Source organism: Plasmodium gallinaceum (genome assembly GCF_900005855.1).
Source record: "Plasmodium gallinaceum strain 8A genome assembly, contig: PGAL8A_v1_108, whole genome shotgun sequence".
Taxonomy (NCBI): domain Eukaryota; phylum Apicomplexa; class Aconoidasida; order Haemosporida; family Plasmodiidae; genus Plasmodium; species Plasmodium gallinaceum.
Window position 1 is genome coordinate 146,123 of NW_021628228.1, and position 14,386 is coordinate 160,508.

Sequence of the window (14,386 nt, forward strand, 5' to 3'; positions counted from 1 at the left end):
CTTTTTTTTTTTTTTTTTTTTTGTTTCCCGTATGTTATTATTTTGTCACTGAAAATATAAATTTTTAAACATCTTTATTTATGAAAAAAATAATATGTAGATTAAAAAAAAAAAATATTTAAAAGTGAAGAATAACAAAATAGACATCCTTTATATATAAATATATGTTTACGTATCTCCTTAAAAAATCACTTTAGAAAAAAAAAAAAAAAAAAACATTATTTTGTTTTCCATTTTATATATTATACATTTCTTATTAAAAATATTTTGTATGAGATGTAACCTTTATTCATATATTTTTTATTTTATTATATATTTCTTTTATTTTATTTTTTTCATTCATAAAATAACTGAACTTGTACATTTATATGTTTATATGCTTTTTTTTTTTTTTTACACTTTAATTATTCTCTTTTATCTTTTTTTAATTATATTTTTGTACTCAAAGAATTTTTAGTTTGAATTTTTTTTTTTGTTTTACTTTTATTATTATTTCTTTTTTTTGTTTTTTATTCTATAAAGACAAATGATAATTAAAGAACATCTGTTTTTAATTTTTTTATAAGGTTGCACATTATTGCATAATTTTGTTTTTATTTTTCTTTTCTATGTAGAGATATATGTTCAAAAAAAAATTTTTTTTTTTAAAAAAAAAATAACTTCTTTTAATATGTCCTTTCATAATTTAATAGATTTTTTTTAATTTTCTTTTAACATAGAAAAATATTAAAGACATAGGAAAATCACTCATTTCTTCCTTATTAATATTATAATGCAACAAAAAAATAGAATTGTGCTAAAAAAAAAAAAAAAATAAATAAAAGCGTTATTAATATAAATTAAGATATATTTATATTTTAATAAACAAAAAAAATTAAAAATAATTAAAACAAATAAAATGTAGAAAAAAATAAATAAAAATACTGATGCATATAAATATGTATACGTTTTTTGAATTAGCTTTTTGTTGATTTTTGTTTATTTTATCTAAATAATTCATTATGAAAAAATATATTTTATATATTTTAAAATTTTTTTTTATAAATGATTGTATTTGTTTATATTATAGCTATTATTATTATATGCACATATATATATATATACATATATATATATAATTTATTTGAAAAATTGTATATTTACTAAGCATATTTAATTTAAGTATTTATGTATCTTAAAAAATTTTTTATTACATTAAAAGAATCTTATTATATAGAATATTTTATCTAATTTTCTAATATAAATTTTTTTAAAATTTGTTATTAAAATTCTTAATTTTAATGAAGTAAAAACTAGTTCAATATTAGATAAAATTTAACTTTTTTTTTTCATTAAAAAAAATAAAGACGAATTGTTTTCAATTTCAATAGATAGATAGATAGCTAGGTAGATAGATATATAGAAATACAGATAAAGAAGGAAAGAAATATAGATATATAAAATTTACTTGAATATCTAAAATAATTTTAAAAAGTGCGTTTCTATTTTTTATTTTTTCTAAAGATAAAAATAAATATGTCTGATAATTACCACTTTTTACAACTTTGTAATATTTATAAAGATAGTAGAAATAAATGGCCTCTGAGAATAAATAAATTAAATTTCAATATAGATAATTATAAAACAGTGAAAACAAAAATTTTTCTATATATATTATGGAATACAGTAATATTCACTTATTTATTAGAATTTTTTATGAATTTATTATTTGCTATTTATATGCCATATATAAACACATTAAGTAAAACAATTTTTTTTTTTTCTATTTTTGATTCTATTATCGTTATAATTTTAACATGTAGAGGATTTTATGCCTATTCTAATGATAAATCTAATATGTTACATAAATCAGCCAAATTCTTTTTTATGTTAAGTATTTGGTGTTTTATAAAATTATTAGTATATGTTATACATACATTATCATTTGCATTAATAACAAATGAGAAAATAAATAATGAATTGTATTATTATGGAAGCAAAAGTGTTTATTTTAGTTATTTTATGGAAATTATAATAACTGTAAACATAATAAAATTTGTATTAACCCTTTTTACTGGTAATAATATATAAAAGGATAATTTTATTTTCTATTTTAGTTTTTTTTTTTTTTTATTTGAATGCCAGTTTTTTTTTATATAAAATAAACACTTTTTTTTTACATATGTATATACATATATGAACGAGAGAAAATTGAGTTTTTATTAGAAAATTATATATATTACTATGGATAATAATGTGTTAAAAAAATATATGTATATTCTTATATATAATAAGAAAAACTTTATAAATATTTACATAAATTAATCCAAAAATAATGCTATTTGTAATAAAAAAAAATTTTTTATTTTTAATATTTATGCGTATGTTTAAGTGAATACACATTTATCTTATTAACCAATTTTAATTAATTTTTTCATCTTATAAAATATTTTTTTATATTTTTATAGGACAAAAAATTCAATATATTGTAAGCTGTATAAGAACATCTACTATTCTAAAAAGTAAAATTAGAAAAGATTTAGAAAAGCAATCATTTCTATTTGATGATTTTACTTATGGTACTTTTATAAGTGACTTAAAGGAATAAGTATTTTTTAAAGTTCCCCATATTTTTATGTTTTAAATTTTATTTTACTATTATTTTAGTTGTATTTTTACTTATTTTACTTTATTTTTTTCTATTTTTAATGCATTAATTCAATGCTTCTAAAGTAATAGTTATCTATTTTTTGTCTATTTCAATACACATATATGCATTGTCCTATATTTTATAATAGTTTTTTATGTTATATTTTATATCATTTTATTCGATTTTTTTCTTTTTTTTTTTTTTTTTTTTGTATTTCTTTATTAACATTGTTTTTGTTTAATAATAAAATTTTTTCTTGTTCGGTATATTAATAAAAAATTTATTCCTCATTGTTATTTTTTTAAGTTTTTTTTTTTTTTTTTTTTACTCTTAATATCTATGTTATTTTCTTGTTTTATTGATCAGAAGTTACCTTTTTTAAAAAAAATATAATTATATATATATATGTATATATGTATATATATATATATCTTATTTTACTATTTAATCTATCAAAAAATTAACTAATTTTTTCATATTTTTATTTAATATTCATTTTTCATTTTTTTTTTTTTCTTCTTTTTTCTTTTATATTTTTTTTTATAGTATTTTTATATTTGTGTTTTCGTTTTTACTTTTTTTATGTAATTTAGTCTTCATATTCATTGTTTTTTGGTTTTTTTTTTTTTTTTTTTGGGAGATGAAAAATTGATATTTTGATTTTTCTGTACTTGAAATAACTGAAAATTTTTATTGATAATATTTTATTTATAAAATTAAATATTCTTCAATATGTTATATGTTTATATTTTTAAATATTTATTAGTATACATAATATTTTCTTTAAAGATGAAAAATTATTTTTTAAAAGATGATTTTCAAGTTATATATATATATACATATATAATTATATAAAATTATGAAAGTTGCAATAAAAAATATTAATATACACAATATATATTCATGCTTTTTAATAATTATATTTTAGCAGAATTAAATTATATTTTTTTTGTTCTTTATTTATAAAAATGTGTTTACATTAAAACATACAATTATTTTATGGATTATAAATAATATATATATATTATTTTTTTTTTTTTTTAGATATTAGTGAATATTTAAAATAATATATAAATGTAAAATTATATTAAAAAAAAAAAAATAAAATAAAATTAGAATAATATTATTATATATGAATATATTACATTATTTTACTTTTATGATTATTTTCATATTTATTTTATTTTATTTATTATTTCTTTTTTTTTCTTCCTTTATTTGAATGGAATAAGTAAATATAATTCCAACACTTTATAAAATTTAGATATAATTTATTATATTTCTCATACATATAAAAATAGTTTATTATTTACTCGAAATATTCTTTCCATCTTAAAATAGTAAAAATAATAATTGAAAGAAATAATAAAAATTTGTAAAATGTCTATAATTGTGTAAATAATGATAATTATATATATTTTAAAAAAAAAAAAAAAAAAAAATTGAATGAGAAATGTAGAATTTAAAAAAAAAAATATTAATGTATATTAGCAGTTGAACATTTCTTTTTCAAATAACTCAAGATTGATAGAATAAAAATAATTTCAGAATTTTTATGGAAATGGTTAAACAGATAAATTAATTTTAAAAATATTTTTAAAAAAAAAAAGTGAAAAAAAGAAAATGAAAATATGGAAGAAATTGTTGTCTATTTTGTACTTATTTCCAATTTATAGGGGGGTATGTTTAAATCTCATTTCACAATTTAATGAAAAATATAGATCTAACACTTTTTATGAAAAAAGTATGATATTAAATAAATGTAGGAAAGATAACAATAGTTTCTATAAGAGGGTAAAAATTAAAAGAAATATTGAAAAGGAAAAAATTTATAATATAAACTACTGGAAAAAAAAAATAAATAAAAATAATGTAAAAGAAAAAAAATCGTATATCATTTTTAAAAATTATTCATGTGATGGAATAAATGATAATTATAATAAAAAAAACATAGAAAAAATAAAAATTTTTTTAAATAAAAAAAGATCCAAAATATCAAAATTATGTTATATTTTAATGTATAAAAAAATATTAAAAGGTAAATATAAAATAAAAAGAAATAAAGACATAATACATATGATAATAGCCCCTAAAGGATCTCTGCATGAAAAAAAAAATAAAGAAATTTTAAGTGACCCAATAAAAAATTATCCATGGGAAATTAGTATTCCATTTCATGAAACTATAACTTGTGAGCAAAGTCCTTATTATAATTTTTTAAAATCTGAGTGGGCATATTTGGATTATAAAAAAGATTCAAGAAAACCATGTGGAAAATTAGAAGGAGGATTAGAAAATTATGATGGAAAGGGTCTGAAACTAGAAGGTGGAGTAGATAGACCAAGATATAAAGAAATCCCATATCATTTAGATCATGGAGTTGAATGGAGAAAATTTAATCAAGATGAATTAATTAGATTTGATTTAGATCCAGATGGGAACCAAGATCAAACTTTTTTAGAAACTGAAGAAGATTTAGAAAATAGACAGTGGGGTAATTGGAATTATAACTGTGCGAAAGAAACTACCCAATTAAATTCTGCATGGAGAGATCCAGTTCTTTCAAAAGATCTATCGAACTTAATTTATCCATGGAATCATAAAGCTCACGAAAATCATGTTATTCCTTATGGATATAGGGGACCCTGCTTTTTTATACCTGAACCTAAAATTGAATGGGAGCTTTCCGCAAGAGGATTTTTTGGAGGATATTTTGATGATCCCAATTGGAATAGAATTAAATATTATAAAATGACAAAAAAATTAATATTAGAATGGCATGAATGTGCTAAAGATGATCCTAAAATTGATAAAATTAAAACAGAATTATTTGGAATATCTAGCAAAAAAAAATACAACTCGAAGCAAATTAAATTAATTAATGAACATGCTCTACTAAGAGCCAAAGAAATATTACTAGATCATATTTTAGATCCTAACAATGATCCTGATTACATTACATATTATCTTGATAGAAATGAACCAATTGATTATATTGGAGGTGGGAACCATAACTGTAGTGAAAAAGAAATTAAAAATAAAACTGTTGTTTTAAATATGTGCATTTATCCAGTAAAACAACAACATGAATCATATTCATTAAATATGTCTATTGATGAAATGGCAGAAATGTATCATTATTTTATGACTGAAATTAGAGGAGAAGGAAGAACTCATCAATCTTGTGAGGATCCAGTTGAAGATAAATATCAATGTTATGAATTACAAGATGAAAGAAAAAAATTTCCAGCTTTAATTTCATTATATAAACCTTTATGGACCAACAAAAAATATGGGGAAGAATTTGGAGATGCTTTACAAGAAGGAGAAAAATTGAAATTTAACAAATTTTATAAATTTAATCAGAAGCTAAAATTAAAAAAAAAAAGAAAATTAAGCAAAAAAGAAATGGAGAAATACAATTACGTGGATGATTATGAACATTTTGATGTTCAATATGATTTTTAATATGATAATATTACCATTAAAGTTATTGTTATTCTGTTTTTTTTTTTTTTTTTAGTATTTACACTTAACAAAATTATCACATCTTCGTTTTTAAAATTGTTATTCTAATTTTATTCGTTAAAAAACTTTGAACTTTTTTTTATTTTTTTAAATATAATTTAAAACACTTCATTATGAAAAAAAAAAAAAAAAAAAATAAAAAAAAAAAATTACTTTTACATGTAAAACACTGATCTATTATTGCGGGTTTTATGTAGCCAAAATAAAATAAATACGAAGAATAATAAAAGTTAAATAAATTAACTTATAATAAAGACAAAATTGAAAGAAAATATAATTCCTACTTCACATCGAAATAATAAATTTATTAAAAAAATAACAAACAAAAAATAAAAATTTTTGATAATACGTTTAATTTTTTCTTATATACATAAAGAAAAACAAAAATAAAAAAGTGTTTAAAAGAACAAAATAGAAAACTAAATAAATACTCTTCAAGATAAACTTAATAAAGCCCCATAGCTATTTATATAAGAGAAAAGGGACTCCATATTTATTTCCTTCTTGAATATTTCTAACCCTTTCTGAATTACAAAAAGATAATCTCCTGTAAATTCTACTGGTTTTTCAACAGGTACAAAATTTAACTAAAAAAAAAAAAAAAGAAAATTAATAAATTGTAAAAAAAATAAAATACTAAAGATATGATTTTATGTAATTATCTACACATAATGGAGAAATAAAAGAAAAAGAAAAAGTAGTGCTTGTATAAGAAACAAAGTGCATATAATTTTAAAAGTTAATTTGTAAATAAAAATAATTCAATATGGCAAAGAAACAAAAGTAATATTAAAATATATATAAGATTCATGTTTTTTTTTTTTTATAAATAAGTCTTCTTATATTACCTGTTTTGCTTTACTGTTAAAAAAGACAATATCCAATTTAGGAGGTGGTTGTTCATCAAAAGCAGGCAAAAAATATAATATACCATTGAATATTTTCTTCATTTTTATAAATTCAATATAACATTCGTAGTATGGTTTCAAATCATTTACATAAACACTTTGCATTTTTTTGGATACTTCTGTAAATATAACTTCTTTTCCCATATTTTTTTCGAAGTAAAAATCTGGTATTGTTTTAGAATGAATATAGGCTAAAACACCTTTTCCTTTTTTTCCAGTTCTTGAATAATGTAGTTCTAATTGTCCATCATTTTCATGGTTGTAGATGAGATAAATTCCTTCTTGTACAGAAATGGAAGTTTCTTTTACTTGAGGAGGTTCACCAATACACGCAGATTCTGGGGGAGGGTTGGGTGCTGCTGCTGCCCCAATAAAATTTAATTTTGCTCTTTTCTTTGTGAATAGTTTTGGTTTTACTTCTTTCTTTTTTAATATTGTATCTTTTTTTTTTTGTTTTTCCTCTTCTTCTAATTGCTTTTGTTTTTCTTCTTCTAATAGTCTTAATTTTTCTTTTTCTTCTAACAATATCAGTCTATCCTTTTCTTGTTCTTCTATTAATCTTAATCGTTCTCTTTCTCTTTCTCTTTCTTTTTCTCTTTCTTTTTCTTCATCTTCCCTTTTTTTTTTGTCTTCTTTTTCTATTTTTTTTCTTTCTTCTTCTTTTCTTCTCTCTTCTTCCATTATTAATTCATTTAGTTTTTCTTCTTCATTTCCTCCACAACAGAAACAAAGAAAACAGGCTTTACCACGTCCGTTGTTTACATTTATTGTATCATTTTTATTCTTTTCAATTACTTTATTTTTTTTAAATGAATCATTTTTGTGAATTTTTTCATTTTTTTTGTCATTATCTTTTGATGATTTTATTGTTTTTTCTTTTGAATTCACTTTTTTAGGTTTTTTTTTAGAGCTAATATCTTTTTTATCTCCTTTTTTTTTTTCTTTAACATTTTTTTTCGAAGTCTTTTCCATTCTTACATACGCTTTAAATATATTTTAAATAATAATAGGAGTCACAATTTTTTTTTTTTTAAAATTTAAGGGAAAAAAAAAAAATTAAGAAATATATATTATAGTGAAATAGTCGCAATCATACTCACATATATGTAAATGATATGTTATTAAAAAAAAAAAATAAAAAATAATTCTAATAATGCAATAGATAATTTTATATTATTATATAAACTATAAAAAATATTTTTATATTATGTGATGGTCAAAATATTTTATATGTATAATAAGCTATATATTTATCAGTAGTACAACTTAAAAAAAAAAAAAAAAAAAGCTTTTTGTCTTATCTTCGAAAAAAAAAAATATATTAGCAAATATATTTCAGAATCATAGAAGAAATTTTAATTTTTCTTAATGTACAATTTTATAAGAAAAGAAAACAAATAAATTATGGAAAAACTAGTAACAACAACAAAAAAAAAAAAAAAATATTAATTCTCAAATAGAATTATAGTTATTGTTGTTTTATGATTTCATTTTGTCTTAATACAGCATATATCTATGTATGCAAGCATATACGAATAAGAATATGAAAATTATAGCTTCTATAATAGTAGGACAAATTAATAAAAAAAATTACAACTACATCTTACTATAAAAAAAAAAAAAAAAAAAAAAAAAAAAGAGGAAAAATGAGAACAAATGAGAACAAATATATAGTGGATATTATTCCATGCATGCATTAATGATTAAATGCACACTTATTTTTTTCTACAACTTAAAAGTTCTTATACAACATTAAAATATAAAAGCGAAAAAAAAAAAAAAAATGCTTTTTAATTTGAACTTTAAATTAAAAAAAGTTGCTACAAAATGTAAGAGAAAAAAAAAGAGGTTAGTAAGTGAATGGATCTTATTTTTCAAATTCTTTATATATATATATATATACATATATATATATATAAGTATATATACACATATATTCGTTACACATCACATATATATTTTTAAGTAATATTTTTATTAGAAAATAAATGAATTTGAAGCTTCTAATTTTATAACTTTTTAAAAATAAAAAAAACTTTTATTTTTAATAAATTTTAATTTATTTATATTTAAATTTTAATTTTATTAAAAAAATATATATATATATGTAGTACAATAGTAATATTAGTCTAGAAATATATATAGCTACAAGTTTAATATTATTTTTTTTTTCTCCAATTAAAGTAATAAATTTTTTTTTTTTTTGCTATAATTTTTTTTATTTTCTATTAATTTTATCATATAGAAAAATTTATAAATTATAGTAAGTAGATATCGTTTGAAATAAATTTAAAAAAAAAAAAAAAAATGGATGTAAAATGGCATTTATTAAAAATAAAAACTGCATCTAGGTTTTAATATACCATATATTAAGGAAGAAAAACATATAAATTAATAGATCATATATTTCACAATTATAAATAAAAAAAAATTATATTAGTAAAAAAAAGAAAAAAAAAAAAGAATAATATTTTGTATTTTTTTTTGGTTTAATATATGCATGCAATTAATAAATATTAGACAGTTATTTCATCCTCTAAGTAAATATATTCAAAAGAAAAATCTTTTTTAAGTTGTTTAGACCAAGCTAAAAAAAAAAAAAAAAAAAAAAAAAATACAAAAATAATAATTTATTTTTAATATTTTCATATTTGTGACATTATTTAGAGTAAATATATATATTTTTAATATGATCCATTCTACATATATATTCATATTACTAGATTCATAATCAAATGAAAGATAAGTGCCTTGTTCCATTTTATCATTTATAACTCTAACATTATTATCATGAGGCAAAAACCAAGTTGTATATTTTTTGTGATATTTCCATGACTTTTTTTTTAATTCTTTAGCTGCTAAATGTTGCTGATAAGTACCCTTAAAACATTTAAATAAATATATAAACGAATATATATATATCTATATAAATATATATATGTCTTGATATTTATTTATAATATTACTGGTTGATAATAAAATATAAAAAATAAGGTATCTAAGTGAAATTTTTCAAATAATTGTGGGCTATAAAAAAAGAAAATATATATATATATATATACATATATATATATAATAAAAATGAGCATAATAAAATGTGTGCAAATAATATAAAATTTTCAAAATTATGATTTCTTATAAAACCTTTGAAATTCAGATAACGGAGTAGTAGGAAAATATTTACATGGATTTCCCCATAACATTCTAGGAGTATATTGTCTAAATTGATCTCTATCACTTTTTTTTATACAATTTTTATAACTCTCTTCAATTAATTCTTGTAATTTTAAAGCTAAAAATAAATATCAAAAATGTAAATATATATAATATAAAAAATGAATTATAAAATTACAATAAAATTAAATATACAAAATCAAATAATATATATGAAATTTAACTTTAAAAAAAAAAAAAAAAAAAATAAAAATAGTTATTTGTTCTAATTTGTTAATATAACTTTTTAAAAATAAGATATTATATCTTCATAAACAAAAAATACAATATATTTTTATGAATTAAGGAGATTTTCCATTTTTATATATTAAAAAGTTAAAACTTTACAATTATATAATTTTTATATAAATAAAAAAGAAATATATAAATATATTATTTTTGTTTTTCATTTTTACAATTCTTTTCTAGTAATTTTTGAGCCGACGAAGACAACTGATTATTTTTTTTTTTCTTTTCACTTTTTTTTATGGAATTATTTTTATTTTCATCATTCTTTTTTTCATTCATTTCTTAAAAATTCTTTATTTTTCAAATACCTTTTCTTTAAAATTTGTGTGTCAATCTTTATTTATTATGTGATGTGTAAAATTATAAAATTAACTCTTGATCAATAAAAATATTAAAACAAAAAAATAAAAGTATCTAAATACAAAAGAGAAATATCACAGTAACAAAATATAATAAAAATGGAATCACATAAATAAAGAAAAAATTATTAAAAATAAAAAAGTAATTACTATAAAATTTATGTATCATTGAAGTGTCTATGCAAATATGACTACAAAAAAAAAAAAAAAAAAAAAAATATAATGTAATAAAAATTTTATATAAATCTTGAAATTTCACATAAAAAAATTGTAAGATATTATCAAAAAATAAAAAAAAATTTTAAAAAATATTTAAAATTTTACATATTCTCTTGTATTTTTTATTTCTATAAATTATATTAGTTTAGAATTTTAATATAATTCATTTTCATGTATATATTATTTTAAATATAACAATTATTTTTATGAACAGGAAAAAAAAAAAAAAAAAATTAAGAGAATTGTAAACAGAACTTAGTTTTTTTCCAAAAAAAAAAAAAAAAAAAAATTTACATGTATACTACATATTCTTAAAAATATTTCCCTTTTTATTCTCAAGTTCAATAAATTCAAATAATTTAATAAACTACGGCGCTATTTTACAAGTATGGTTTTTATAATAATTCAATTAATAATAAAAATATAAATGTAAAATAATTTTATTATATTATGTTGTTATATTTTATAAATTCATATATATATATATATATATACATAAATACTTTTCTTTAAATTTTTTTCTTATGCTTTTTTGTAATTTTTATTTTTTCTTATATAATTTATTTCTTTTTTTTCTTTCTTTTATAAAATGAAAAAATCAAGTTTTTGATAATTTTTAAATTTTAAAGATTTTATTCATTTTAATTTATTATTCATAGAAATTATAATATAAAATGTCAATGTGTTATATTTTATGTTAAATATTAAGATACATTTTTTTAAATAACTCTCTTCATTAAATGTAAGCAAAAGATAAATATGTATTTCTTGATTTTTTATTCAATATAATTTCACATTGTAAGTTCTTTATTACTATTTTTGTATAATTTATAAAAAAATAAAAAATGGTATATTTAACTTATGTGTATAAAACTAAACCTTTAAAAAATTTTATTTAGTATCTTTCTTTTTTTTTTATAATACGTTATTTTTCAATTGTAACGAAAAAAACATAAATGCTTTAAACTAATATTTACACACTTTTTATTATCTAATCACCACTTTTTTATTTAATATGAAGAAAAAATATAAAATATATTTATTAACTCAATTAAGCAAAATTTTTAAATTGTAAAAATGTAAAGAAAAAAAAAAGAACAATATATATACAATGCAGTAGTTATATATGAACTACTTTTTTGTAAATTATTTCAGTATTAATTAGTATAACTTATTATACATATTTTACATGTATAGAAGCAATTTTTTTCTTTGTTTTTTACATATAAAAAAGAGTAAATTTTCATAAAATAACTCAAAATAAAATAGTTTAAAAAAAAAAAGGTCTTTAGATTAATGAAATTATAATTTTGAAACAGCTTTATTTTACATCATTTATATATTTTTAGTAAATAATTTTTAAGAAATTCATTTCTTTTTTTTTTTGATTTTTACTTTTTAAGGCAAAAACGTTTATAAAATATATTTGTGTTATTAAAATATATTATAATTATAGAATGCCTTACTAAAAAAAAAAAAAAAAAAAAAATACAATATAAAGCATACAAACCTTAAATATCATTAAGAAAGCTTAATACAAAAATAATAAATCTTCCTATTTGTTTTATGATGAGAACCAAATAAAAATAGATACATTTATAAAAATATATTTATAATTTTTATAAAAATTATTTTATTTCCTTTTTTTTTTCTTATATACACAAATATGTATATATTCTATAGTTTTTTATTTTCAATTAATGAATTTACGAAAAAAAAAAAAAAAGCGTATTATAAAATTCTAAATAATAATGAAAACTTTTTATTAAAAAAAATAAAATAATTGATTACTGTATCTATTAATTATATAAAATATTTTTAATCAATGTTAATATCTATATACTATATTTCAAATTTTATGAATTTTTATCACTATGGTATTTACTGAAATATTAAAAAGTTGTAAAACAGAATATATGTAATAAATAAAACTATTATTTTGTCCAGATAATAACATAAATTTTCAATAAAATTTTTCTTTTCTTTTATAAATTCTTTTCTTATTTTGATATAAATTTACCAATAATTTAAAAAATTTTCCATATCTTTTTTTTTTTTTTTTTTTGCATGTATATAAAAGAATTAATAAATTTACTATTAGTGTTCTTTTATTCATAAAGGAAAGAATAAGAATAAAAAATTTTAATACTTTCTATTTTATTGGATTTCAAACTTTCTTAAATATATTATTAGTTTTATAATTAATAACTTAATTATAACTAATTTATTTTACTTCTATATATCCATTATTTTTTCAAAATATTGTAACCATTTATATATAAAAAAATTTAAATTTCAAAAAAATGAAACAAATGGAAAATTCATTTTGTAATATTATCTATCTTCTATTTATACCTTTTTTTTACTTTTTTTTTTTTTTAATTTTTTAAAAATATTATTATTAATAAGAAAAATATTTATATAACGTCTTTTTCTAAAATGAATTCAAAAATAAATAAATTATTTTTATGTATTTATATCTTTTTTTTTTTTTTTTTTATATTTTATCAAATGTTTTTCAAAAAATTTTTTTTTCTTATGTAAAAACGGCATAAACTTTTTTTAGACCAATCAAATTAAAAGCATTCATAAAGTAAATATTATTAAAATATTGAAAAAAGAAAAAAATATATACACACACATGTATATAAATATATATATATATATAAATACATATAAAACGTGAAATTATTAAGAAATAGTAATTTTTTTAGTATATAAAAAATGAATTGTTCATCTTATTTTATTATTTTTTTTTTTTTTTAATTGTTATTTTAGCTTTAAATTATTTACTATTAAACTATTATTTATATATGTAATTTTATTACATGAAATAATAAAAAGAATGTTATATATATATATATATGTATATTGCAAACATGACACTTTATTTTTTTTTTATTTTTATACGTTTTTTTTTTTTTTGTATTTTATTCACTTTAACATATATATAATATCTCACTCTATATTTTGTCAATGAATGTTTATATTTATATTTCATTTTTGAAGTTAAATATGTATTATTATAAATATATACATATATATATATATATATATGTTTGTGTGAGTATATATTTTTTCTTTCTTCAATTTGCAACAAAATCTGGATGCCTTTTTAAAACGATTGTAATTTTTGGTATTCTTCTATTTATTCTATCAGAACTAAAATATGCTGTTTGAATTTTTATAATTTGACCTAAAAATGAGAAAAAAATAATAATGATGTATATATATATATATATATATATATATATATATATATATATATAAATTAAATTATT

At 17.0% G+C, this 14,386-nt stretch overlaps 5 protein-coding genes across 5 annotated transcripts; 2 read left to right on the forward strand and 3 right to left on the reverse strand.

Moving 5' to 3' along the window:
* Positions 1-1,515: 1,515 nt before the first annotated feature.
* On the forward strand, positions 1,516-2,587 carry PGAL8A_00382000 (conserved Plasmodium protein, unknown function; the record flags this gene model as incomplete). Its single annotated transcript, XM_028670157.1, has 2 exons — positions 1,516-2,056; positions 2,448-2,587. The coding sequence occupies 2 exons, from the start codon at positions 1,516-1,518 to the stop codon at positions 2,585-2,587; spliced, it is 681 nt and encodes a 226-aa protein (XP_028526937.1).
* Positions 2,588-4,252: 1,665 nt separating this feature from the next.
* On the forward strand, positions 4,253-6,097 carry PGAL8A_00382100 (conserved Plasmodium protein, unknown function; the record flags this gene model as incomplete). The annotated part of the gene is made up of 1 exon (XM_028670158.1): positions 4,253-6,097. The coding sequence occupies one exon, from the start codon at positions 4,253-4,255 to the stop codon at positions 6,095-6,097; it is 1,845 nt and encodes a 614-aa protein (XP_028526938.1).
* Positions 6,098-6,591: 494 nt separating this feature from the next.
* On the reverse strand, positions 6,592-8,037 carry PGAL8A_00382200 (conserved Plasmodium protein, unknown function; the record flags this gene model as incomplete). Its single annotated transcript, XM_028670159.1, has 2 exons — positions 6,592-6,744; positions 7,006-8,037. 2 exons carry the CDS (start codon positions 8,035-8,037, stop codon positions 6,592-6,594), a joined length of 1,185 nt encoding a protein of 394 aa, XP_028526939.1.
* Positions 8,038-9,581: 1,544 nt separating this feature from the next.
* NOT5 (CCR4-NOT transcription complex subunit 5, putative) lies at positions 9,582-10,806 on the reverse strand (the record flags this gene model as incomplete). Its single annotated transcript, XM_028670160.1, has 5 exons — positions 9,582-9,652; positions 9,786-9,945; positions 10,032-10,092; positions 10,210-10,357; positions 10,695-10,806. The coding sequence occupies 5 exons, from the start codon at positions 10,804-10,806 to the stop codon at positions 9,582-9,584; spliced, it is 552 nt and encodes a 183-aa protein (XP_028526940.1).
* A 3,385-nt stretch (positions 10,807-14,191) lies between these two features.
* On the reverse strand, positions 14,192-14,302 carry ALBA3 (DNA/RNA-binding protein Alba 3, putative; the record flags this gene model as incomplete). Its single annotated transcript, XM_028670161.1, has 1 exon — positions 14,192-14,302. A coding segment is annotated over one exon (111 nt), but the record flags the coding sequence as incomplete, so codon positions are not given.
* Between the last annotated feature and the right edge of the window lie 84 nt (positions 14,303-14,386).